General features: G+C 38.9%; 1 protein-coding gene across 2 annotated transcripts in view; it reads right to left on the minus strand.

The window, feature by feature from the left end:
• Positions 1–27,822, minus strand: part of FRMD3 (FERM domain containing 3) — a 74,768-nt gene that overhangs the window by 33,214 nt on the left and 13,732 nt on the right. Inside the window, exons 1-4 of one of the 2 annotated variants that reach the window (XM_018080964.2) lie at positions 24,495–24,563; positions 19,346–19,424; positions 10,085–10,182; positions 8,732–8,855 (exon numbers count right to left, since the gene is read on the minus strand). In XM_018080964.2, the coding sequence (XP_017936453.2) occupies positions 8,732–8,855; positions 10,085–10,182; positions 19,346–19,407 (284 nt within the window). In that variant the 5' untranslated portion in view covers positions 19,408–19,424; positions 24,495–24,563. Of the gene's footprint in view, positions 1–8,731; positions 8,856–10,084; positions 10,183–19,345; positions 19,425–24,494; positions 24,564–27,822 lie in introns of those variants that run through there. The other variant, XM_029962899.1, reaches the window with a different exon arrangement.

Raw genomic sequence — 27,822 nt, forward strand, 5'->3', positions numbered from 1 at the left:
AATAACATAGGCTCAGTCTCCATCAACCGCTTTTTGCCCTGCCCTTCAACTGTGGACATATTTTACTGCAGTCTCAGGAGAGACCACAGTGACAATTTCAAGAGAGATGTCCATCCATTAAATATTCTCCTTGTTATATCCCAGATCTTGTACAGCACATCCCTCAGCAGAACAGGGTTATCTGGGTTTCCTTTTAACCTAAAACAGAGACAGAACTCTGCATAAAGCATCAGTGTGTTTAGCTACACTGTACAATGATCACAGCACTGCTTACTAAGTTAATGAGGTTTTGTTGTTGTTTCTTCAAATCTTTTTACATGTGGTTGAGACTCCAATAGCTATAAAATTATAGTGCTAGAAGTCTTGGGCAGTTTTTACTTTAAGCTCAGAAGATTTTGGCACATAGTGGAGATGTTTTTAAATAAAGCCTGTTTGCTGATGTTTTTAGTCACAATAATGGTGCTAAGGAAGACTGTATGGTATTGAAACAAAAGCACTGTGTTTATTAGTTGTAGTGGAAACAATAGCACAACAGTGGTGATATTTTCAAAGAAAAGCACTAAATGAAGACACTGGTAAATGAAATGGCATTGTAGGCCGTGGTTCAGGTCATCAGAATAGCAAGGTCAGGCTCAGCACATTGCCCAAGCAGCAGTGCTTTTCCCCAAGAACTGCCTGGCCTGGCATCAAGGGGAAGAAAGCCTTTAAATGGGAAAAAAAACCATGTTCATCTAGCAAGAAAATGAACTGCTGAAATGTTGCTGGAATATACTAAACCTAAAAAGCTGCAGAACAATTAAATACCAATTTTAATTTTACTGCATTTTTTTTCTCTCACACAGATATAAACCAAGTAAAACCCAAATAAATCACTTTAAAACAATAACCAAACTCTTTTATGGAGTTTATTAAATGCTTATGGCTTTAATTTTACACTATGCATGCCATAATTATATGCGCCACTTATGTAATTCCTTCTACCAGAACATTTTAAATTACTGTTCTGCCTTCAGAGATCAAAATGAGATGGTATCTCTGAAGTCTGTGTTCAGATATTTGTATTTCAACTCTACTCTATAAATTGATGCAGTGACATAGAGACAGCTTTAAGCTTATTCAAAGATAGAATACGTTTACAGAACAGATGCAGTTTTAATTTACCTATTGTTAATTTAAAATCTATTCCCATGATACAGAGGAATCTACTAAGCTTTCTGGGTTTATCATGGTGATTAAAATTTCTGGTCCAGACACACCTAGCCCGTAAAGCCTTCCCCAAATAAAGAGGGAGGGAAGGCTGTAGAGTATTTGCAGGAAAATGGACACTTTGTGAACAATCCATATTGCCAGTTCTGAGGAGCAGTAGGCCTCACTTGACATAACTTTGGAGGTTATTAAAAGAATAGTTTATAGTTGCAAACTGTGTGAAACTCCCTGTGTTTATACTTGCAAGTTGTGTGAAAACTGTATGTTTATAGTTGAAAGTTGTGGGAAACTGGAGATAAAGAAAAAACTGGAAAGTCCCAGGAAAGTCCCTAAAGGCAGATCAATAGGAGGGACTTTGGGGGCACGAATGACGACAGGACGCGTGGACAGAGCATCGGGACCTAAAGCTAAAGCTATGAAACGCGGGCACAGAATGAGCTATCCAATCACTTCGTTGTAATCACATACCTGGAAAAAGCTGACTGTATAAAAGCTAACTAATTTAAATAATAAATTGGACATTGTTTGATCATATTGATCATCTGTGCGTTGTTCCTGAACTCTTGCCGTCCATAGAAGGCAGAGGGGGCAGAGGAAATAGGTCCTTTCAGCTGCTAAAGAAATCCCTACACTGCAGAATTTCACACAGATATCCGAAGATAACAGCACGCTAAGTGTGCAGAACCTGAATCCAAACAGGCATGAGACAGGCAAAAACAACCATATCTGTAGATCACGATTATGACCAGTCTTGGCAGGGAAAAAAAGGTCAAAAAAAAAAAAAGTCACATGCACACACAAAAAATAAATCTTCACTAAAGCTAAAAAATTATTAATGTTGCAAAAAAATTGCTGCCTTTTTCAGTTCTAGTAGATCATCCTTTCTACTGAATACTTCTTGGAATTCCATTTAAAAAAATCCTATGTGTCCATGTATCTTTTCAGTTTTTCAAAAGAGGAGGGAAAAGACAACTCTTTTGCCTGTGAAGTTGCTTTCTCTAGATTACCACTACAACTGCATCTTCCATTAAATTCCTGCTCACTCAAAGCTGTTCCTCACCATAAAGCTTCTGGAAGTATTCTCTGTGCCATGCAAACACCAATCCAGCACCTCACTTATTATTTTCATCTCAAAACAACACCTCACTTACTATTTTCTAGTTAGCGCATCCAGAATAACAAGAATGGTTCCTTGATTTGAGTTCGTTTTAAGCACACTTCTATCAGAAAAATATGGTTCAGGAGAACAAAGCTTTGAGGAAAGCAGCACACACAGAATCTTTCAGGAAAAGACTAGGTGACTAGATTCCAACTATGTCTCTAATTCATCCAAATTACAACTGATATGAACTATGGAGTGAAAGAAAGAAAACACCAGGAAAATGTGGCAGAATTAGAAACAAAAAATTATTCTCCCATTACAGCACACAACGGCATTTTAATACCAGATTGCTAACTTGGAGAGAATTAGTTATTTTAAAAGTTGCAGTGACATGCCAACATATGGCCTGGTAGGTAAATCTAAATGCCTATGCTGCGAGACTGTAAGTGAGGCAGCATTGGCTATCAAAGCTGAAATGAAGAGAGCATTCAGTGCAGCCAGGGCTGTAATGTAAGTGAGGCCCTGAGCAGCTATCACCACTGCCTGCCTGAGAACTCCCACTACATATCATTGTCCCTCTCAGTTCTCCAAGGTCCTCAGTATACTTTATATAGCTAGGAATTACAAAGACTTTGGCTTCTTAGGCCTGGAACTCACCTATCCCTGCAGCAGCCCAAATCCTGCCTCTTTCCAGATGTGTCCCTCACCTCCATGTAAACCTCAACATATCCTCAGTCCCCAGCAAGTGGCTTCTGTCTCCTGTAATATTACTTGCAAGTTTTGGAGCAGCCTTCCAATAGGATTCCCTTCATGTATAGCAGGCTGTTAAATGCCAGTGTGATTAGGATAGTACAAGGAGATAAATATAAAGCATAGATAATTGTGCTGCCAGCATTAAATGCATAAAACTAGAAAATATATAGTCTTAATTGCAAGAAGCACTTAAATGGAATACCAAATCCACCTTATTCTGGACTTGCTAAATGTGAATTTAGTTTTAGCACTGTACATTTAGCACAAATGTATTGAACACCATGCAAGAAGTTGATTTAATTTTGAATGAAACAATATTAACATGCACAAAGAAAAACACTTTTCAGCAACTGCTGCCATGTCTTCTAGGACAGCCTCCCAGATCGCACTCTGATAGTAGCATTGGAGTTATGCTTGCCAGTGGTCCCATTGGCAGATCCATGTCTGCAGGAGAAAGCTGGATCAGTGGAAACCAGGATATCCTTTACTCCTGCTGCAACCAGAGTCAGAGCACACATGGTAACTGATGGTATGGCAAGGGGAATACAGTAGGAGTCAAAGAAGCAGAGGAAAGTTAAAAGTGCTTAAATCCTCACTGAGAAGTTACAATGTAGATGATGCAGCAAAGGATAAAAATGTTATATACCTGACAAGTCCAATTTAAACACCACTTTTCATTTAGCTTTGATCAAACTCAAGCATTAATTTCCTACTCTGGTTTCAAGAAAATACTCCCTTTGGCTTAAAATTTTAAATTGCTTTTGCGATAGTTACTGTCAGAATATGGCAGTGATTTTGCAGCCTCAGAGGAAACCTTTTCTTCTCCCAAAAGGTGTTCTTTCACGTGTGACTTTTGCAAAAGCTGGAACATTCAATATACACAGTGGAGACAACAGACAATTCAGTAGCATTCTGACATCTTGAGACTGTATCCACATTGGCCATCCCAGGGCATAATAAATAACTTGTGACATATGGGAAACACGGGAAACAGGAAATTGAATAGGTCATGCACCTCTATAATTTACTTGACAATTTACTTGGGTCTTTCAAATAAGTTAATGATGTTTTACATAACATTTTCATATATAAATTACATGGTGTAATATTTCATATCAGAAATAAGTAAAAATGGATTGCTAGTTGTCATGGTTTGAGAGCCCCAAAATCCAATTCTCAAGTCCAAGCCCCCCTCCCACATCTCAGCCCAGTGTGAGATGGGTTTTCCAGACAACAAATGAGACTCAAAATGGGGCGAAAGGATTATATTACAATGACTATACAAATGAATATTATAATACATTACACACACAATCTCAACTATCTCTACCATGATAAAACAGTATTTTCCACTCTCAGAGCAGCAGTGTCTCTAGGGCAGCAGGCTATCTCTCTCTCTTCCATGCAGCAGCTGTAGCTGAATCTCTGCCAGTACACACAAGGGGAAGGGGTCTCCAAGCCCCTCTCGGCCCTTCGACTCCAAGCAAGGGTCTTTTTCTTCCATGGGCTGCATTTACCAGGACAAAGGTCACTTCACCACGTCATATCAATGAAGTGCAGAAGCCTTCGTGATGGCTTCGTGATCCCCTTCAGGGGATTCAAATTCCCTCACAGAGCTCCTGGGCTCTGATCTCAGGCTGCTAGCTTAGTTTATCAGCAGCGGGGCATGAAGCCCTCCTCCGCATTCCTTTGGTTGTCCTGGTCCAGCTCTGGGAAGCCTCGAGCTTCTCAGTTCCTCTCTTTTCAGTGCTGTAGCACTCTAAGACTGTTTTCAAGTAAGAGTCCATCATCCTCCTCCTCTCTAGGAGGTCTCAGAGGGGTTTGGGGAGTTTGTTTCAGTTCTTACCCAAACTCTCTCTCTCTCTGTAGAGCTTAGTTCTCTCTCTGCTGCTGGCTCTCTCTCTCAGACAACTCTGTGTCTTCCTTGGCTGCATGCTGTCTCTGCTGCTTCTCTCATCTCTTGGCTCTCTGCCCTCCATACGCTGCTGCTTCTGTCGCTGCTCCTACTGTTGCTTACAGTGGAGAAACTCCCAGCTTGTCAGTCACAGACCTCAGTCCAGTTTAACACTGTTTCCGAGTTACTATGACCCACACCCGGGGGCTGGGGAGCCGTGGCTCCCCAGAGGGGCTTCTGCCCCTTCTCCTCATGGCTTTACAACATGGCCACTCTCTCCAACAACAACTACTACAACAACAACTCTTCTTTTCCGGTCTGGGTGATATGTTTATATTTTGCAAGAGTGCTCATTGGTTCAACCTCAAGGGTAACCACCCCCTGGGGGTTTACCATTTTATAACTTCAGGGGGAAAACTTTTCCCCCCACCACACTAGTTTTCAGGTGGGATAAAAAAAAAAAAAAGCTTGATTTTCAATCACTTTCTTCCAAAAAACAAAAAAAAAACAAACAAACAAAAACCCAAGCAGAAACCCAAAACAACAGGGAAAAAAACCCCACCCAAACCACACCAAAACATTATTCCTACAAATATAAATTCCCTTGATAGGGACTTATGTCCATTTTCCCTTAGGAAATCTCGGTATATTCAGGTGTCTGGCCCGTGGAAGCTTGATATCAAGTTCATAACAAGGTATTTTCGTCTTTTGTTTTGTCTCTGTACCTCTCCCTTTCTTAATGAGGGAAGAATAATTAATTAAAAGTCACAAGACAATCACAACTCAATAAACCTGCTATGCATTTCTGTTTGTCGCATTTACGTTTTTGCAATTAGCTGCAGTAGAAAGTCACATAAAAGGTAATATTTTGCTAAAATGCAGTGATGTTCTCACAGCCACAAAGGATAATAGGGGCATCATGTCATACATTTGCTTTCAGTAATTAAAAAAAAAAGGGCTCTAAATGACCCCTAATGAGTCACTAGGTCACTGGAAGTTGACACAGTATTCTACTGCTGCTTCCCAAACACTCCCTCATGATCTTCTTGTTCCTTTCTAAAGCCAAATTATTCCATCATGCTGTAGGGCAGAAGAAAATATGTGACCAGGCCTTAAGGATGCTGAGACAGGATTCAGTGAAGAAATTACCTCTTTCAAGCCATATGGCTTTAGTTATATGGGAATCTGTTGCACATAAGAGATGTCATAATATTTGTTTGTTTACGCATGTGAAAAAAAACCAAAGAATCAGACTCACAGTGCTGAAGCTCAGAGGTAACTATTATGAAGGTAGCCGAATGGCAGCTAGAATAGAAGGGCTCTAATCTCACCTGTTCTTCTCATATTTTAGCTCTGAGCTAACACATCATTTGAGTATCTTATTAAAAAAAGGCCAGGAACCTCTTGCAGCACTTTTAAAAATACTCATTGAGCAGCACAATATTAATTTTTATCAGATAATTCAACTCGCTGAATGCAGCGAAAGAGATGTGTAAATCAGTGCCACACAGAAGGTGGCAAACTCAGTGTTTCTCTGAGTAATATTTTCCAGCTAGATATGTAAATCTTATAATCTAACACTGGACCTGTCTATATATAGTTCATTATGTGGCAGATATATTTTATTAATTTGTACTCCTAGAATAGAGATCCGTGGAATTAAATATCTGGAAAATGTAAAACTTCTATGTGATAGTGAGTGTCTGATATGAAAAACATAAGAGGATGATCAATTTGGGGAAGACAGAACTACAGGGGGAAATTGCCAAGTAGTAGCTATCCAGATAACTCTGAAACTGCCTTTGTTCTCTGAAATCTGGCAAATAGGTAAGGCATAGCAGGTACTGACACAAGCAAAAGAAAACAGAAAATAAAGATGACAGTTCTTGAGAGCTGCAAAGAGCTACAAGCCACTGAGCCTAAAATTCGTACCACATAAATTGGTAAAATATAGAATAGAAAGAGAATTAAGGAACATATACATGTAAGTGGGGTATATGGCGAAAATTCTGCTATAAATTATAGTTATGCCTCAATTTTTTGTAGGAACCAGCAGACCCACAAGCAAAAGAAGTCAGCCTGATACCATCTGATTTCCAAAAGGCAATAATTAATAGTGTCCCTCGCCAAGACTACTGAAGAAATTCAGGGGACATCCTCATATGCTGAGCAACTATTGATGGGAGGGATTCAGGACTAAGGGAATCCTAGAGAGACCTGTGCAAAAGTTTGTAACATTTACTGTCAGGGGTTCAGGCAGAATACACCAACAGGAAAGAGGGTTAAAAAATGAGGTAAAAAATATGTCTAGTTATTCATAACAAAGGAATTAGCTAATTAAGTTCATAATGGATGGGTAAAATTACACATAAACAAACAAACAAAAAAACCAACACAGGAAAATACATCTCTCCTAGCATCATGAAATATAAAACCCACCAGCTTTGGCCTATCACCCTTCCTTCCCTCCTTCTAAGTTTAAATAAAGGACTAGCCTGTTCTTTAAAGACTGAATTCATAAAAGTCTTTTCAATTGCACCCTGGCTTAACTGATGAAAGATATTGTTTTATGAAGGTTGAATTTATCCTTTGGAAATCTGCAGACACCGCATGGAACAATACTGAAAGTAATTCTGTTTCCTTTTTTAAAAGGCTTTCACGTTTTAGACTGCTCTAAAAATATTAGATACAACCATGCCATTTAAAACATCATTCACCGAAAGAAACACAAAGAAATTATGTAGGTTTCAGGAAGGAGAAAACAGAAGACACATTATTACTGGCAAACTTATTGTCATGAATGTTGTACTTCACTTGAAAAACATATTTGATAGGATTCTGGAAAAAAAACGTATTTGAAGTTTTAACTCCTCTGAACAGGAATTTTTCTCTTTTTTTTTCCAAATGCATTGAAACATAAAAACAAAGCACAGGGGTTTTAAACAAGTGCAAAAGACCCCACAATCTTTCAATAAAAACTATCCTTCTAGTTAATGTAATAATTGTTTGCTTTCATTTGATTTTCTGCACCTTCTATTCCTCTTTGGATTTTCTGAGGACTATTCTCAACTAAGCGAAATGCTGAGGGCATCAAACAAGCTATCTTCTCGACTGTTTTGCCTGTCATTCGCCAACAACCCTGAAGAGGGTATAGTTGCACAACTCACTGCTACTTCTCTCCTGAAACACATTTAACTTTGGTATGTGACTAGACTAATCCATCTTTCTCCTTTCCCCCTTGTTAGAGTATTAAAAGTTTAGGACAGAAAAAGACATGCAGAGAGCTCTGGATCTCACCTCCTTAGTCTTACAAGGAATTTACTTAAATACATTTCTTTGCAATTCACCACTATTTTAACAACCTCCAGATAAAATAACTTAATTATAGTTTCAGTCGGGTCAATATCTACTGAGAATTTTATAATTGCACTACAGACAGAAATTTCACACCAAAAGACATGTGATTCCTAAATGAAAGATGTTATTCCACAAATCAACCAGAGCAGCCCTCATAATGTGAGCTGCTCCCATAATCAGACATACATTTCAAGTAAATGACGTCTAAATTACCAGCACTCAGCTATGATTAATAAAGCAGAGGAAAAGAAAACCCCCAAAGCTGAAACCACATTTTCAAATACAGCATAGTAGATAGCATACTGATATAGCATCTATTATAATCTATGGAACAAACCCTCCTAAGTTAACATACACTATTTGAAAACAGATAAAAGTATTTCTTGGCTGTCTCTTTACTAAACAGCATTTTAAATTACCTGAATTCATTTTTATGCATTTCAGCTATTTTCTTCTCGAGCTTTTGTGACTGCTTAGGAAAAATCCTAAAGTCGCTGATATAGTCCTCTGGGTGTTCATCAGGATCATAATCACCAAGCTCAGCTAAACACATCCAAAATACAAAACAGAACAGAAAAATCCAATTGTAATATTAGTTAATAGGGAAAGAAGTCAGTAAATGCAGTGTAATTCAAGATACTTCCATGCTCAGTAAGAATCCAGCATCTCTCAAGAAATGCTGCTTTAAAGAAGTGACAGTTAACTGAAACAACAAAACCCTTATAACTGCCACTTCAGTCAATGAGTTTCAAGTGAAGTTCATGCCTTATTAACTGCTGCGTTAATTAGCAATAGTAAACTATTGCTTTGAAACGTTTTTACAAAGCAGAAACATGCTTTGTGAAACAGATGAATAGGCAAACTTCCCCCTTTGAGTATTTATCATTCTGTTAGTAGGCAGAACTAAAACAATGCACTCCCGATTCACCTCTTTTCCACGCGATTTATCCTCACTCGTATGAACTGATCTCATTCTGTTCCAGCAGAGAAACACAGGCCATAATGTTATTTAAGGTACCCCACAGAATTTGATTCCTCTTCTAAAAGATGTGTCACTTAGGTACCCAAACATGGAATTTGGTGTTTTAACTTTCTTAATGAGACTGCTTTAATACCGTCTAGACTCAGCTTTGGTTTGGATATGCTGTCTCATAATGCATTAAGAGCTTAATTCACATAAAGGCAGAAAAATGGGAACTTCCACATATATGATGCCCGTAATCAGACATATAACTGATTATTTCTCTATATACAATTCAACACATATGCCTGAATTTGGTCGTCAGGAAATGCTGGAGAGAGAGAGGGAGAAAAAAAAGATAGGAAAAACAAAATAAAATTTCCTTCTCCTTGAAGTACGTCTTCTATTTTTGACAGAGATTACACAGGTCTTCTTTACCATAAGAAAGAGCACTGAATGACACTTTCTCTGCTTAGTTCAAATGGAAAAGGCTACATTTACATTCAGAATTCAGAACAGAGTTTTGGTTTGTTGATAAGTGGAGTCTAATATTGATGTCATACTTCTTCACTTAAATGCTAACACAATTTTTGGGTTTTAATTTTTAAGTTCCAATTTGGTTTTCATTGGCTAAGCGGCTGAATTATTTACAACATTTTAAGTGAATATCAATGCAGGAAAAGAGTACAACTGAAAAAAAAGCTCAACAAAAGTTACTGGTAGCTATATTCACCCAACAGTTTTGCATTGCTCTTTTTATTGAACACACATATGAGTGAAGTATTTAAAAAAGGCTCCTGTTTGTACTTACCTTGGACAATACAGGCACCCAAGTAGGCAGCATCAGAAAAGGAACACAGCAAACGGCCATGGAAAATGTCCCTTTTTATTTGTAGATATAAGAGGTATCTGAAATATAATTAAAAAATTCAGAGACAATGTCACATCTTTTTGTAACAGATTTAACATATCAGTGTGAGACCAGCTGCGCAACTATTCCGGACTTCTCTCTTACTATTTTAAATGAAAGGAAAAAGAGGCAAAGCACAAACACAAGGAAAAAACAGATGTAATTAAATTTTTTTTTCAATAACAATGAAATAATGAGAGCAAAAGTAACAAAAAACCACTAAGGGATATCATGGAGAGTGCTTTAATTAAAATGTAAAATTATGATGCTCATTAGTAATGTGAAAAAATTATGGTAACGTGAGCTGTTTTGAGCATCCCTATTTTCATTATATATAGGTTTACACAAGAAAATCTGTCTCTTGTTGTAGACAAAATAGCACCCTGATGACAGTGGGGAGGACTTTTACCCCTTCTTTTTTTTTTTAATCTGCAAAGAATCCCAGATGAAGTTTTGAGGCAGAAGCAACTCCTAGAGCCCTGTAGAGCAACAGGCATGATCCCCCTGCCTGGGGGTCACCTCTCCTATTCTTCTTTTTCTACTGGGGAGAACTGGGGAGAAGAAGAAAAAAGGCTTCTTCTACCTACAGAGCAGCTTTATTTCTAATAGCAAGTGGAGTGGCACAGCTGCGAGGTCACAACTTTCTCTTCTGCTTTCTCTCCTGGAGAGCAGTTTCCCAGAGACGGACCAACTCATAGCCCTGTGACTCACTCGCAGCTTCTTTCCTAGCCACCTAGATGGTTACAGCCACACCATTCACCAGCTTCACCCCACTGGGAAAATAAACTAAACATTGCTTTAACTAGACAAAGTCAACCATCTAGAGGGTGCTATCAGACCCAGTGGCTTCTGCAGACCTTCTGGACGTTCCTTGATGCTGTCAGTTCTCTCCACCCTTGAGCTACATATGGTGTAGCCAATAAAAATGTGCTTTATGAATAATACTGATGTCAGAATATTTTTCCCAAGTTACCTGGTTCTATGTGTACTACGAGCTCCTGCACCAAGAACAAGCCTGGAAGTATTATCTGAAGGACAAGAGAAATTTTCCTCCTTGCCTTGGATTATTACAAAATGCAATAAGTACAATACACTTGTCACTGAGAAAAGCAATATGCTCTCATTGTTCTACAAGAACCTTGCCCTTCAAGACTTTTTTTTTTTTTTGCATCATATTTTTTCCCCCTGTAATCAGTGTCCAGTAACAGCTCACTAATTCAATTCCATAATTTGGTACAGGTAGACCCTAGAGAAAGTATCTGCATCAGGGTGAACCAAAGGCCTCAGTGATATGCAATAAAAATTCTTAATCTGCAATCACAGTGTACTGGAAAAGGCTCAGTATACTGATGCAGATACCATATAAAACTTGGGCAATTGAGCAGTCCCTATCTGAAAACTTTTTGGTAAGTCTTTCCAGGTTGAAAAATTGGGATGTGGTTCTCCGGAGTGACCATTAGCTTGAGGCCAAAGTGTGCTCAGCTTTTAAGTGCTGCCAAAAAAAAGCCACCTACAAAAGGCATACCAAGATTTCAGAACATGGTTTGCTAGCCAAGCTGTGAGGTCAACAGATCTACTTGTGGCATTTCTAAGCAAACAGCTTGTTGTTGACCAGGTTCTAAGAACGTTGATGTCATTATAAAATTCCTGCATCAATAACAGTCTCAGTTATCAGGAATTTATACTAGTTTCTTGCTTAAGCCTGTTTTAAATATGAAACTATCGTAATTTGTAAAAGAAAAAAAACACCTTCAAAGTTAGCTTTGTTACAATAAAAATATATACTCTTTAATCTAAATTGTCACTGTATGCATTTTTGTCAATTGCATGAAGCTAATTGAAATGTATTATCCATTCACTCCAGCTAAATCACTGGTTATGCAAGTTGTTCAGCATGAAAAAAATAATTTAAAAACCAGATCACAAAAAATTGCAGAAAATTTCCACTGCTGTAAAGTTGCTACTGGGAAGGACACTTTTTGGTATCTTAGTCAGCTCCATGGACAGTGGGATTGAGTGTATCCCCAACAGGTTTGCAGATGACCTCAAACTGTTTGGTGCAGTCAGGGAACGAATGCCATCCAGAGGGACCTTGACAGACTTCAGAGGTGGGCTTGTGCAAACCTCATGAAAGTCAACAAGTGCAAGTGCAAGATCCTGCATCTGTGTCAGGGCAATCCAAGCACAAATACAGGCTGAGTGGAGATGGACTGAGAGCAGACCTGAGGAGAAAGACTTGACGTTGCTGGTGGATGAAAAGCTCAACATGACCTGGCAGTGTGCATTTGCACCCCAGAAGGCCAACTGTATCCTAGGCTGTGTCAAAAGGATCATGGCCAGCAGGTTGAGAGAGTGATTTTTTCCCTCTGCTCTACTCTGATGAGACCTTACCTAGAGGTAAGCTCTGCAGTTTCCAACACAAGAAAGACGTGGACTTGCTGGAACTAGTCCAGAGAAGAGCCACCAAGTTGATTAGAGAGCTGGAGCACCTCTCCTATGAAGACAGGCTGAGATCTCCAAGGCAAGAGGGCAGCCTGGAACAAGACTAAGACAATTTGGAGTTCTTTCAAATGCAGAAAATATATGCTTTCTTGACTGAAAGCCATTGTTGCAACCTTTGCCAAAGGTTGGCTCAACTTCAGACATTCCTTGTAATCCTCATATAGTAATTTATGGTCCAGGTCAAGACCTATAAATGCACTCCTTACTCCTGAGTTCAGTAAGGTTTATGCATGTACTTAACACTGCATACACTTACAGAAATAACTTGCAATATCAGATCTGATTATGGTGCTTCTGGTGTTCTTCCACCATGGCTGTTTTTTTCCAAGCCCTGGAACAACTTTATGGCCCTATTTACAGCCCTAAGTATTCAAGCTTACCATCAAGCTAGTAAATGCATACTTCAGTGCTTACATATTTACAAAAAGCTACCATTTCCATCTATTATCTGTTCGCAATACAGATGACTCAACTCCAGGTCAGCCAAGCCTTTCCTGCAACTGCCGATGGAGGGCCAGCAATATCTTGTTTATATGCAGGCTTCATGGCCCTCATAGACCATGTTGCTAATTGCTTAACAGACAATTTATCTATTTTAAGATGTTCAGTGAGGCAAGAAAGCTTTTCCACAGCCAAACTTTGTGTTTGGCCACATAGTGGTTTTTCTTGTGTTCAAGTCACTTCATTCAGTTTATTCCCATAACAAATAGTTCTCCCAGAGTTGCCACAGCCTTTACAGATGACAGATATGGTCGTCTCCAGAGATCCAGAAATGCTTCAAAAATTATTATTTCATTGTGATGTCTGACTTTGACTCACTGCTCTTTCCCATTCTACTGTGCATACTCAGGTAGAATGGCAGGAGGCAAATGAATATGTTTCCAGTAATTCTGGTTTAGGTGCCCTTCTCCCCCAGAAGAATTTATGAGTTCTTCACGAGTATTATTCTGAATACTAAGTTTTCATTCTGTCTACTACAGAAGATATCATTAAGTACACTGCAGAAGCACTAGTTTCCTGCCAAAATCTAGGAAATTAAACTAAACACTAACAACTACATTCTAGTATGTAATACCACAACTAAGAGAACATATTTTCTATGCTTTACAGTGTCATGTAGAGAAGAAGGCTGAACATGAGACAGCAGAGTATCTAGGTGGACAAGAAGGCCAGTGGCATCCTGGGCTGTGTCAAGAATAGTGTGGCAGCAGAACCAGGGATTCTCCCCCTGTACTCGACACCTCAAGTACTGTGTCCATTTCTGGGCCCCTCACTTCAGGAAGGACATTGAGGTCCTGGAGAATGTGCAGAGAAGGACAATGAAGCTGGTGAGAGGTCTGGAGCATAAGGTGTCTGCATAGCGGCTGAGGAAGCTGGAGTTGTTTAGCCTGGAGAAAATGAGGCTCAGGGATGACCTTATCACTCTTTACAGCTACTCAAAAAGAGGTTGTAGCAAGGTTGGAGTCAGTGTCTTATCCCAGGAAACTGGTGACAGGACAAGAGGACATAATCTCAAGCTGCACCAAGGGAGGTTTAAGTTGAATATTAGGAAGAATTTCTTCACAAAAAGGGTGATTAGACATTGGAATGGACTGTGCAGGGAGGTGGAGGAGTCACCATCCCTGCAAGTGTTTAAGGAAAGACTGGATGTGGCACTTAGTGCCATGTTCTAGTTGATATGGTGGTGTTCGATTATTGGCTGGACTCAATGATCTGAGAGGTCTATTCGAACCTAACTGATTCTGTGATTCTGTGATTCCGTGATAGAAAAAATAATTATATTCTGTAAAATATATTTCTTGCCTACTTATTAATATTTGAGAAGTATTTTGATATCTTATTAATTAGAAAAACCACCACTCTATTAGCTACTGATAAAACACAGAGGTTACAGATCTTGGAGTCATCACAGACAGCCTCTGAATTCATCAACTCAGGCGCAGTGGCAGCCAAAAACAAAGCCAAGAAAATGTTGGGCATCATCAGGAAAGACATTGTGAAAATAGCAGAGGGACTTTCAACTTTTTGCCACTATTTAAAGCCTTGGAGTAATCACATCTTAAATGCTTTATTGAGCTCTAGTCTCCGAATCCTGAGTAGGACATAGCTGAGGCTGATTAACAGAGAAGAAGAACCAAAATGAGTGAGAGGATAGAGCTTTCCTTTCAAGGAGAGATGGTGACTAAGAGGGAGCTAAGAGTGAGTCTTATGAAATCTTGAGGGTAGGGGGAAAGGCAAACACAGAATTGCTATTCACTGAATCCTGTAATACTAGAGCTAGGGGGAAATCTGTAAAATCAGGAAATTACATAAGGCAGAGGAAAGATTGTGACATAGCAGTGAAATAATCCATATTTGGTTAATTCCACTAGCTACTCACCCATGCCCTCTTCTAGAACTGTTTTTTTTTTTACAGTGATCATGGATAACTGCTGATACAGTATTTTCTACAGCATTTTAGATCATTCCTTGGGGACTTCAAATGACTTTATATCCTCTTGTTTTAATTATGTATAGAGAGTATAATGTAGGGATTTGGAAATAAGGAAACATGAGGCCTTGGGATGCTTTATTACATAAGAAATAGCAAGTACTGACTTATTTATTACCTAAACAAGAACACTGAAAATAACTAACATAGTAAAAATCTGTGCCCAAGTATGACTGGTCTTTGGATCTATCTGTTCACACTCCCTTGACTATCCACATTCTGTTCACACACAGCATCTCAGGCTTTCCCAGCAGGGCTCTGACTTTTGATCAAGAATAGTGAAGAGAAACACAGAACAAAAATATCTCTTCTTTCTAGAGAGTCTAGCAGGATGTTATAGATACAGCTATATATGCTGTAGATTGAATGACTTCTGCAGTTAAAACTTCCTTCATTGCAATTTTGTATCTTTGCATACCATGCCAGCAGTATAATCTTGACAATCATAGGGAACTCTAGAATATCCTACTTTTCTGCACACAGTTCCATGCACATAACAAGAGAAGACCTCCTCTCACCATCAAGCTATCATGCTTTCTGGAAAAAACAGTGGGAATTAACAAAAAAAGATTTGAAAACATATAATTATGAGAAAAGGATATTAATAGTAATACCGAAAATGTATATATTCAAGGCCTTTACCCCAATCCTGTCAGTCAGGAAGCAGGCCGCTGTGCAGATGCTGATTTAACAAAAAAAGAAACTGAAATTACGTTTTACAGGTAGTGTGGCAGGGAACAAGGGAGATCTAAAGACCTGGTGTCATGTTGCTATTTCTTAATTAAAAATTGGTGCTTATTATTCTAACCAGATATGTTCAGTGAAGACAGTTGAATGCTGTTTTCTGAAACTGAAGTACTTTGTTCTGACTTCACATTACCTGTAAGTGCTAGACAATCAAATCTAGAAAGCCACAGATGCATCACTCAGGAAAACCTGATATCTGCCACATGCTATACATGAAAGAGAAGTCAAACTCTCAGAGATGGCCACATAGAGGCACAGAGGAGTATCACTAAAGCTGAACACATCTCTCTATTTAAAAGACTGTACAAACCGTTCAAAAATCCATATTCACTGTTTGTGTTGCAATCTGCTGAGACTCTGGTGCACATTCAGAGGCAAAATCATTTGAGAAAAATAAGTTCAATCCTTGCCATTTTCTCATTAAAAAATTTTAAAAGGCATTGGAAAAATTGCCTAATTAGTTTAACTATTAAAAAGAAAAAATGTGTCTTTTTCTCAAACATGTTTCTAACATGTGCAGCCTCAGTGCCCCACTGTGGAAACAGTATTTCCAAAAATAAGGACAGATCTAAATCGATGTTGACACCAGTTAAGATCAGCTGAGAAGAACAACTACAATTTGAATTTTGTTGAAAAGTTGGGGTTTAGGCAGTCTGTTACTAGAGAAACAATAGAGATCAAGACAACAATACCCACAGCCACTGAAGTTATATCCTGAATTGCTATCCTAACACCAGTTGACTCTAGGGAAAACAGAGACCAATGACCATACAGAACCTCCTTCCATAGTGAGAGGCAGAAATTTTGCCCTCAGAATTTCTTCTTTAGCCATAATATCTCATAGTGCCTTAACATCCAGAGGTAGGCACTGATTTTATTTCAAAAGCATAGCTTTGGAAGCAGTTGGTAATTAAAACAAGGGAAAATGAAAGTAAACAGCTGGAAGGGTACAACATGACTGGCAAAGATTCACAGGCGTCCTTAGCGGTGAAATGAAATGCAGTGACAGGAAAGCATGTGGCACCCTCCATTGCCAAAGGCATGTCTGGCCTCTGAACTTGCAGTGTACACACAATTTAAGAATCCTACAGGGTTTTTTTCTATAATATCATAGACAGAGGGATAACTTCAGCTAGTTCATTCTCCATTTTCACTTTCCGAAAATAGTTCCACCTGTTAAACCACAGAGGAACTCAAGGATTACAGTCCAGCACAACCTACTAAAGGTAGAACAGAAATAAAGCATCAGTAATCTGAGGTGACAACTGCTCAATTTTCTTCCTGCAAGTCATGTCTAAATCCTAAGTAGTAGCTCTATCCATGTTATACTAGTTTCACAGAAGTCAAATCTAGTTTCACAGAAATCAAATCATTTCCCCCATACACACAGAGCTTCGTGTACTGAATAGATATTTTTTTACATCAGATATTTCAAAGGAAGAGTAGGAAAACCATTGCTTTTTAACACCTGTAAGTCTCTCTGATGTTTCTAAGGTGCTTCACTTATGCATTCCTATAAAGTTTTTACAAAGACTGCATGGACCATAATCCACACAAGGGATTAACCACAGAGTTAGTTAATATTCTGAACCAAAGAATGGTATGGCAATGTGACAGAATGTGTTACTGTATCCTAATTTCTTTATTTAAATGGGGACTACAGACGCCCATCAGATTTCTACCCAGTTGAAGAAACAAGAGAGCAGCTCTGACATGCAAAGGCACAGACACTAACAGAAATGCAAAGCACTATTACTCTGACTCAGCTGACTGTATATACAGCTGTGAAGTATATATGGCTTTTAAGTCAAAAGGGTGACAATATTAATATATTTTCAAATCATCTTAAACACACATCACAACAAATGTGATTGTAAAGTGAACAAAGCAGAGCTAAAAAAAAGGCAAAACAAAAATCTATCAAAAAGCAAACTAGCTATCAAGGTTTCATGACTGTCCAGTCAAATGCTAATGAACTTTTGCCTTCTTGAATTTCATCAATCATTGCAATTCAAGAAAAAAAATTAACTCCAGCCAATTGAGAGCATCACCTTGAATCTGACCCTCTGCTTTATGTGATGAAGGAAATTCTCAGAGGTGAGTTACATGACTATGTTTCACTTGCTCATTTCAGGAGCATTTCCTGTATTTTGTGTAAGAGACATGAGCAGAGACAAAACAAAGCTTCCCAAATAGCAAGACTGGGAAACTATCAAGCAAATCAGATACAAAAATGTGTCATATCCATGATGTGTCATACTAATGATGTGTCAAATTATTTCTCCTTTTCAAGGTTTTAATCATATTAGTTTTAACAAAAGATTGTAACCCATTTTTCATATAGCAATTTGACTTAAAAAAATTCATTTGAAATGTTCCAGCAAAGACTAAAACATACTGACAGCACAATACACTTCAGTGAGCCAATTCTAGGTGCTTTGCATTTCAATAAAACTTCTCCTAGGAGGGTATCCAAGTAGTTTTAAAAAAAATCAATTATTAAAGCTCTTGAATGAGAAAGGTCAATAAAAGTTTCTAGTCTGACTCATAAAAAGTAAAACGTTCATCCAAGGACAAACAGTAACAAATAATGAAAATCCACTGACTTCCTGGTTTACAACATGATCACTCAGCTGAACAGTTTCAGTATTTCATCCAAGATAAACAGCTATAATATGAATGGCATGTTCCAGCTGTTCTATACAAACTATTATCTTACTATTCCACAGAATGCAAGCTGTTCCCAAAACTTCAGTAAGAGAGCAGTGACAATCGAATCACCCATATTTATGGAGTGACTTGGCATAAGAATTTTCAGTGCTTGGGGAAAACATCAATGAAGAACTCAAAGCAACAAGTGCTGAGAGCACTCCATTCTTCTGCAGCAGGCAGGTTTGTGGCCTGCTCATCATCATGGCCAGTCTTCACGAACAAAGATTTGGGAAAGGTCATTACCCTTCGAGCCTGCGCAGTGGATTTTTTAGGTGAGACACAGTGTGCGCTGAACGGAGCCCACCCTTTAATCCTGAGGTTCATCTGCCGGGGCCGAGCGAGCTTGGACAGTGGCAGCGAGGTCCTCAGGACGTAGGTTTGTTTAGAGTGACCTTCTCTTAGATGGATGGCCTTACAGGGCTGACGAGCTCCATCTGCCCGGAGGGGTTCCCTGACCGGGAATCAAACCTGGGCTGCAGCCATGAGAGCGCTGCATCCTAACCACTAGACCACCAGGAGGCCCACCCTGTGGCCTGCTAACAACGTGGTAAAGCATGCATACAGTCCTGCATAGCTGGTGCACAGATCAAAAGAGCTGTTACCTTCCTACGTTTTCCCCCCACATACATTTCTTGAAAAATGCCCAGAGCAACACCATATTTTGAACTGGTTAACAATGTACATTAAATGCACAAACAAACAAAAAATACCTGGTGAGCTCTTCTTTAATCTTCAATGGTTCATGTGGGTAAAACTTCACTCTAAAGCACATGGTATATGGTGGATGAGCTGAAACATTATAAAGAAAAGGAATGAGAACAGTAGCAATCAAACACTGCCTCAGCCACTCTGAAGGAGTGACTTCCAAGAGTCTTAAAAAGTAGCCAGTGTAATGGTTAGCTGAGGCAGAGATTCAAACAAAAGCAGTAAATATTATATATGCTCTATTTTGGGATGGGTTCTTTTGGCAAATGATAAACAGTAAGCAATGATAATACTAAAAAGATTGAAGAAACCATTTAGTTAATGAAGCTAAAGACAATAGAACTATTTCTGTTTCCAGTATTTAATAAAGTTACAGTACTTAATCCTGAGCAATGGTATCAGTACCAGGCCCCAAGTATCATACTTTCGCAAGAAAATGGTAAAGGGAAATGGAAGGGGAAGGGGCCCCTCAGCCACTTTAATTCACAGCTAAGTGAAGGCCTATAATATCCCATCTAGTTTTAAAAGTCTTTAGTCTTAACATATACTCAATGTACACAATGTACTCTACTCAATTTTAACTTTCCAAAACCTTGAAGAGATGGTGCTTTTACAGGACAAAAAGAAGGGAAGGCAGAAGAAAAGGACAAACAAAACTACAGAGAAAATGGAGGACAACAGCAGGTCAAAGAGAGAATCATTTTTATTTATTGTAAACTATAACAATAATCACTAAGCTACCAGAACACTTTAATATACCATCTCCTTTAGTTTACTAGTGCACTGGCTTGTACAAACTGCATGTGCAAATGAGTTCATAATCAAGATATTCTTCAAGCTACTCTGACTGCAGTATTTACATGTATGCTGCAGTGTTCCAGAAACACATCTCTGTGTATCATACAGTTTCATGTGATATCCAACAGCAACAGAAAATAAAAATGCATTACATCTGTTGTTATGGTTGGTATCTTTTGGAAGGCTCAACTGTTTTTTGAGGAAGAAGGAATATTTTCATCTTTCAAGACTTCATATTGTACTTTATCTAAGTATGTCAGCCTCAACCAAAATTGCTGATTTCACATTTTTTCCTTGTTTAAATAACTACTCATTTAAGACACAAGAAGGAATGTCAGAAGGGATGTAGATAAAAAGATGAAAAATACAGGAAAAAAAAGAAAGCAAGGAAACAATAACAAATATAAATTAAGAGGAAATGAAGATAGAAAAACAACCCTTAATTGCTCTTTAGAAATGGTTTGAACTTTCACACTAATTAAATCTGGACAAGGCCTCTGAAGGCTAGAAATGCTCGGACTGCTTTCTCTGGGTTTTGCAACTGCAGAGTTGTCTTGCAGTGACTGGAAATAGACTGAAAAAGAGAGTACAGTTATGCCTTCCCTGCCCTGTAATAGCAAACTACAAGGTAAACTGAATTCAAAGTCCCAGAAAGGAAAGCAGCCACCCAGAAGATCACTAAGGAGTCATGTTGCCTGGAGAAAGCAAAAGATAACTGAAGTAATCCTAAATGGTTCTATCTCTTCTCAATAACCTTCTTAAAACAAAGCAAGGGAGAAAAACCTGCATTTTAGGAATACCCTTCCACTTACAAAATATTATAGAAGAGATGATCTGAACTAAATAAACAAGAGTTCTTCCTCAGCAAAAAAGGGACTCCTAAATGTCCTGGCAGATTAAGAATTAGTTTGTGTTTGAAATTATTTCTGCTTGATTGAACAGCTAATGCATGGTTCTGCAGGGCCCTAGCAAATATGAGCCTACAGCAAGATCCTAAAACGTACTGAATTTTACCCAAATTTTTGGATGTCAAGGAAACAATTGAAAATTTGGCTATGGCAAAAAGAAAGAAAGAAAGGAAATAATTAGTTATATTAGAAAAGCCACACTCTGGCAGTATGCAACAACTGTATAAAAATAACAGCTGCCCCATACACAAAGAGTATCACAGGGAGGAAAGGATGGCATACACTGCCCTATAGAGATAGCCCACCTTCATAGGAAAGGTTAGAGTAAGAAATGTTTTACTTGTAGTAGAAGAACAGTATAGAGACTGTATAGACACCAATGCACAGAATATGCAGATTTGCAAAGGCAGTTTAAAGCCTATTTTCCACATCTTTTCCTAGAATCACACTTCTCTAACAACATTTCTCCTCAGAAGTGCAGCAAGCAATACAATACAAGGCTGCTGCAGCCCACTAAGCAGAGGTCCTCTCTGAGAATCTGCAAGAATGGAACAAACCAAGTCTGGAATTCAAAGAGTTAAAAAGCATATGATCGCCTCCATCCAATTCATCTCTGGAAATAAGAAGGTGCCCCGCAATTACAGAAGGAACCAGGATCCTCTGTTCCTTTTTCCCAGTTAGAAAACCAGCCACAATGAACACATGAATGGGGAAGGAGGGAACCCTCAAAGCTATACACTTGTCCTTTCCATCTTAATTTTAAAATGGATCATAAGCTTAATGTTCTTCCAAAGACACATTTATGTAAATATTTAGCAAACCTTTGTCTTACAGATTTTACCACACTGGAGAAACACACACAAGAACCTTATGTTCTCTCATTTACTTTGTTCTCAGAGTGGAAACCAAGATAGGCATTGAATTTTATCAGCTCAAGAGATGAGATTGTCAAGCGAGACAATTTCTCAATTCCTTGAAAATTACTTTCTACCACTTATACATTAAAGTGGAAACAGTAACAACAAACTTTCCCAAAAGAGAACTCAATTAACAGAAGCACATTTCATCAACACAAAACTAGTGTGCATATAAGTCAGTTTTATAATAGCTATTTCTTATAAGCCTTTTCTTTCAGAGGGGTCCTTTATCTGTCAGATAAGGAGCAGCTGGCATAGTGAAATGCCCAAGGCTTTGTCAGAATTTCCTACCATCAGTTTCCTTTCTCACTAAAACAGATTCACAATTACAATAATTTCAAAGGACTTTAGCGTGGAGAATAATGCTGATAGCAATAGAGCTATTAATTTGCCAGTTTATGTGCTAACAGCACATAAGAGGTGAAGGCAAAAGAATAAATAAAATCATTTCAATGAAATCAAATGCTGAAACCAGTCATGATCTAGACACTTATGAAGGAACTACACACACAGTGTAGAAGATTTCCAGGCAACTGATTGTACATTTTTAAAGTTTATTTCAGTTGCATTTAACTAATACGAAGTATTCAATGTACATGAAACAGTAAGGAACTCCCTAAATTAAACCCAAACCTGTGACATCCTGACCAGAACAAAGAGAGATATGAGAGCTGCCTCCCTTGGCACAGACACCAGTAAGTAAGAGACTGAGTCTCACTTGCACTCACTTTTAAGCAAAGCCCACAAGAAAAACTACATATTCATATCACAACTCTTTTCATAGAAAGAATCTGAAACAAGAAAAAATATTTATGTGTGCTGGTTTTGGCTGGGGCAAAGTTAATTTTTTTCAGAGTGGCTAGTATGGGGCTGTGTTTTAGATCTGTGAGACTGCAACATTGCAGAAAACTTCCTGCATTTCTCCTTGATGTTACATATTCTCTGAACTATAGTATCCTACTAAAGGTCAATGAAATTTAAAAAACAAGCAAGCAAAAATTACAGCCAAACAGTCTACATTTTCACTAATGTTGCAGAAGGATCTCTGAGGAACCCTAAGACATATGCCGTTTTTTCCATGTACCTCTTCCCTCAGCAAATGTTTATCCATACCACTTGCTGAGCATGTTTAAAGCAGACTGAATATTACTCATGTTTTTATGCATAAGAGATACCTGATCTATCATAAATCTCAAATTATGGGGTCTCTCACATTGCATTTAATTATTTACAGGTCAACATAAGGTAAGGTGAATTTATTTATAATAATGCTTTAAAATGTGTTATTAAATCTTCATAAGGATCACAGGTACAGAATACACAGCATTCAGATTAGTGTATGAAGAATAACACAAAACTTCCTGTTCTCATTTTGCCTGTATTTATGAATCTCAGATTTAATTAAACCCTATTTTAGATTTGTAGTGAGATGCCCATTCATTCCACCTGCTTTCACATTTTAGGACAGCATTAGAGATTAAATAAATCATCTTGAAAAATTCCAATGACCTGACACAGGAGAACATCCTTTTCGCATTACTCACTAGGATCACAGAATCATAGAATGGTTTGGGTTGGAAGAGACCTTAAAGATCATCTAGTTCCAACCCTCCTGCCATGGACAGGAACGACTTCCACTACGCTAGGTTCCAACCTGGCCTTGACCACCTCCAGGGATAGGGCACCCACCATCTCTCTGAGCAACCTATTCCAGTACCTCACCACTCTCACAATAAAGAATTTCTTCCTAATATATTCTCTAAACCTACCCTCTTTCAGTTATGCAAGGCAGCAAAAAAACCATGGAAATTTTGAACTCCTGCACATCAGACCAACAGAAATTATCCTGTTCCACTGTCATCAACAACAAAACTCATAGCTAGATATATAGCACAAAGCAGGTTATAGGATAGCTGTATACTTACTATACAGAATAACCTTTGAAATTAATCAAAAAACAGCAAGAAGGAAAGTGCATGGTAAAACTCTGTTCTTTACTTAAACATTAGTGCTAATGTGACTCAGGTTTTACACCGTAACATTCCTAGACAGAAAATAAGTATTAAAAAATGTAAGATGGCCAAATACAGAGATTTACTGTCAGCATCTGAGAGAGAACAACAGTATATACAAAAACATGCAAAAGAACAGAAAAATTTATGTGAAAATCTCTTTATCTATGTGGAGGTTTGACCCCAAAAATCCAATCTCCAAGCTCCCCTTACAATTTGCCTCAACACAGAAGAGAAGTTTTCAGACAGGCACAACTCAGCATGGGGGAACTATATTAAAATTTATTACTAACACAATAAATATTATAGAAACTAAAAAGCAAATAAATATACAGTATTAATACAATCTCCACCACCCCTGGGGGTCCTCACACATCAGTTCAGAAGAAAAACCCTCCAGGACAATAGTTAAAGTCTCTCTCTCATTCGGGTATCAGGGAAGGGGTCTTTTGCACCCCCATCAGCTCCTCAGCTTCTGCTGAGGTCTCCTCCTAGACTGCAAAGGAACATTTACTTCACCAGGTCTCCATCACGAGGTCCAGGGAGTCAGCTTTGAGTCCTTTCTCCCTGGTTCGTGAAGGTTCCTCCCAGAGAGTAAGATGTTCACTCTTTCCATATTGCAGGGTTTCTGGGTCTTGCTCAGTCTTTATACCCCAAATAGTTTTCACCAAAAGTCCTTACCCAGAAAAGGCCTGCTTAGTTTGGTTTTTCTCTGTCTCAGCTGCTGCATCAGCTCGGCTTCCACATGTCACAGGGAGGCATTCCTCCCCCTGCATTCCTCCTTTGGTTTTTGGCTGCCCCCGCCCAAACCTCATGTAGGGCCTCCTCCAAGCCCCTCAGCTGTCTCTCATTGCTCAGTCTCAGCTCAAGGTCGCTACCTCTCCCCCACCATTATGGGGGGAAGAGGGTAGCAGCGAGATTGCTTCGGTCTCCCTCCTCTGCCTGGAATTCTTCCAGCTCTGCACGATCAGAGCTGCTTCTCCAGCTCTGGACCACCCCTCGGCCCATCTCTGGCTCGGCTCCAAATGCCGTGCCTGCCTGCCGGGGGCTAGCTCCAATCCCCTGGCTGGACTCTCAAGTCCACACCACCGCCTCTTCTGGGCAGTGGGGAGGGGAAAAGCCCCCTAGCCTTCGGCCACAGGCATCTGGTCCAGTTATAATACTCTCCCGGGCTCCCTGCAGCCCAGCCAGGGGGGAAAAGAGGGCCTGGCCCCCTGCAAGGGGCCCTCTCACCTCATAGCTTCCATTCTCTCTCTCTCTCTGCCAACAACTTCCTTACAGCTGTTGTAATATCCTAATTTCACAGAGGTGGAACACAGCTCCAACTGGCTCCTCATCAGAAACTCACCTGGGACCAACCACTTCCAGCCCCTCTGGGGGGGAGGGGGTGGCGGCTCAAACCAAGACAATCCAGAATCACAAAAATGCAGCTACCTTAAGCATTTTTCAGGAAAGTTTTCTGACACACTATTGGAAGCACAGTGCTCACAGCTACTGATTATAGGTCAACAAGTGGCTTCAACCAGTACAAACAAGATTGGCAGTGGTTCAGGACATTTCTCAGAAGCTAAATTTTCCCCTCTCAGGTAAAATTAGTGGTACAAAATGGCTGAGGTACAGACCTAGACTTTACACATCAGGTTATGACACAAACATTACAGTGACAATGGAAAATGCAGAGGTAGATGAGGAGACAAAAAACATATCATGCCTTCATTCTTTGTGTTGCGCCAGAACACATTTAAGTATGGTTTTATATGTGATAAGGCAAAATATAAAACATTTTGGAAGAGTCCTCCTATCATCTCCCAGTGTTACTTAATATGAACTTAAAGCAATTTTTGTCAAAGCTAAAGAAATTAAAATGGTAGTACATCACACAAGAAGCTGTGGAAACTTTAGAGCTTCAGACATACAACATTCCATCTCACTGACAGAAATGTATAGTTGCCAAATTATAATTTCTGTACAACCTAACTATATAGAGGGATTGTGCCTGAATGATTCATGTAGTATCGAGGTCCATGAAATCTAGTACCTACTAAAATCTGCATTAGAACACTACTACCAATCAATCCCTTTCTGCTCCGAATATTTGTCAATAGTGAGCTGAATGAAAAAATACACTGAAAACCTTGCTACTGTGCAGCACAAATGTAGCTGAGCTCAAGCACAGAGCATTTTCAAATTTTTTTCTGCATATAGAATCATAGAATCATAGAATCGATTGGGTTGGAAAAGACCTCCAAGATCATCGAGTCCAACCCTTGGTCCAAATCCAGTCCATTTGCTAGATCATGGCACTCAGTGCCACGTCCAATCTGCGTTTAAAAATCTCCAGGGATGGTGAATCCACCACCTCTCTGGGCAGCCCATTCCAATGCCTGATTACTCTCTCTGTAAAGAATTTTGCAAGTACTTCATAATGCAAGTACTTCATAATCCTATGTGAATCTAAACATTCAACCTAATTTAAAACTTTTTGAATCATTAGTATTAGTACATCCTACTATTGAATCAGAGGAAATAAAAGTCTATTCTTACAAAATAGATAATTTCACTGTTTCCTGAATTCCTTACTGGCAAAGAAAGAAAATGAAATATCCATTTAATATAGTCACTATGAGTAGCTTTCTGCTACCATTTCTCCCAGAAGTCGCATGTACATAATGTATGTTCTACTTATTAACTAGGAGGACCTCTGGCGGCCTAGTGGTTAGGATGCGGCGCTCTCACCGCTGCAGCCCAGGTTTGATTCCCGGTCAGGGAACCCCTCCAGGCAGATGGAGCTCGTCAGCCCTGTAAGGCCATCCATCTAAGAGAAGGTCACTCTAAACAAACCTACGCCCTGAGGACCTCGCTGCCACTGTCCGAGCTCGCTCGGCCCCGGCAGATGAACCTCAGGATTAAAGGGTGGGCTCAGTTCAGCACACACTGGGTCTCACCTAAAAAATCCACTGCGCAGGCTCGAAGGGTAATGACCTTTCCCAAATCTTCATTCGCAAAGACTGGCTATGAAAATTATTAACTAGTCACTTCATTGCTTCAAGTTTTTACACTTTCCATCTGCTGCTAATTGTCACTTGTGTCACCTGCGACTGGGATGCTCTGCAAATGAATATCAGTAATTTCTTCTTCTGAGTCTAAACCTTTTCATAGTAAACGGAATATTTTTAGATAAAATACAATTTAACCTTGTGCCTTTAGAAATTGTTTTGTGTTCTACATTAATATAGCCTATTTTTAGAAAAATTAATCAAAAGGTTCCTGATTCCAAATGGTTACCAAAACATCCTGTGGGACCAAAAGATACACTTATGCATAATCTACATGGATTCTACACATGTATATGAAATATACATATATATATATATATATCTTTATTTTGTTCCTTAAGTGGTTATTGTAGCAACTGAGGTCCTTCATCTGTGACAAAACACAAAGTTAAGTTACAATATTATTAAACTGAAGTTGCCAATCACATAGTTAATATCGTGTCCTAAATCTAAGGCTGATAACAGAACTCCTCTGTTAGCATCTCATTCTCCTCCTCTGCTTTCTTAAGACCTTTTCATAACAATAAATAACCTCATGCTAGCTGCATTTTATTTAGCTTTTTTTGCTATGCGTTCATTTTTCAGTTTTTAGAGTTCTGATTAGGATTCTATCACAAAAGCCATACATGTCCTCTGATTAGACCATCACATCACTACATCTATGGAATTATTGGACTGACATCTCTCACATCTAGGCAACATCTATATGCAGGTAGAGTTGTCTTGAATAAATCAAAACACTCTCAGTGCATCTGTTGGCAGAGCTCCTGAATATGTTACTATGCAAAATG

This window comes from Manacus vitellinus, unplaced genomic scaffold (assembly GCF_001715985.3).
Source record: "Manacus vitellinus isolate BGI_N305 unplaced genomic scaffold, ASM171598v3 scaffold_50_pilon, whole genome shotgun sequence".
Classification (NCBI taxonomy): domain Eukaryota; kingdom Metazoa; phylum Chordata; class Aves; order Passeriformes; family Pipridae; genus Manacus; species Manacus vitellinus.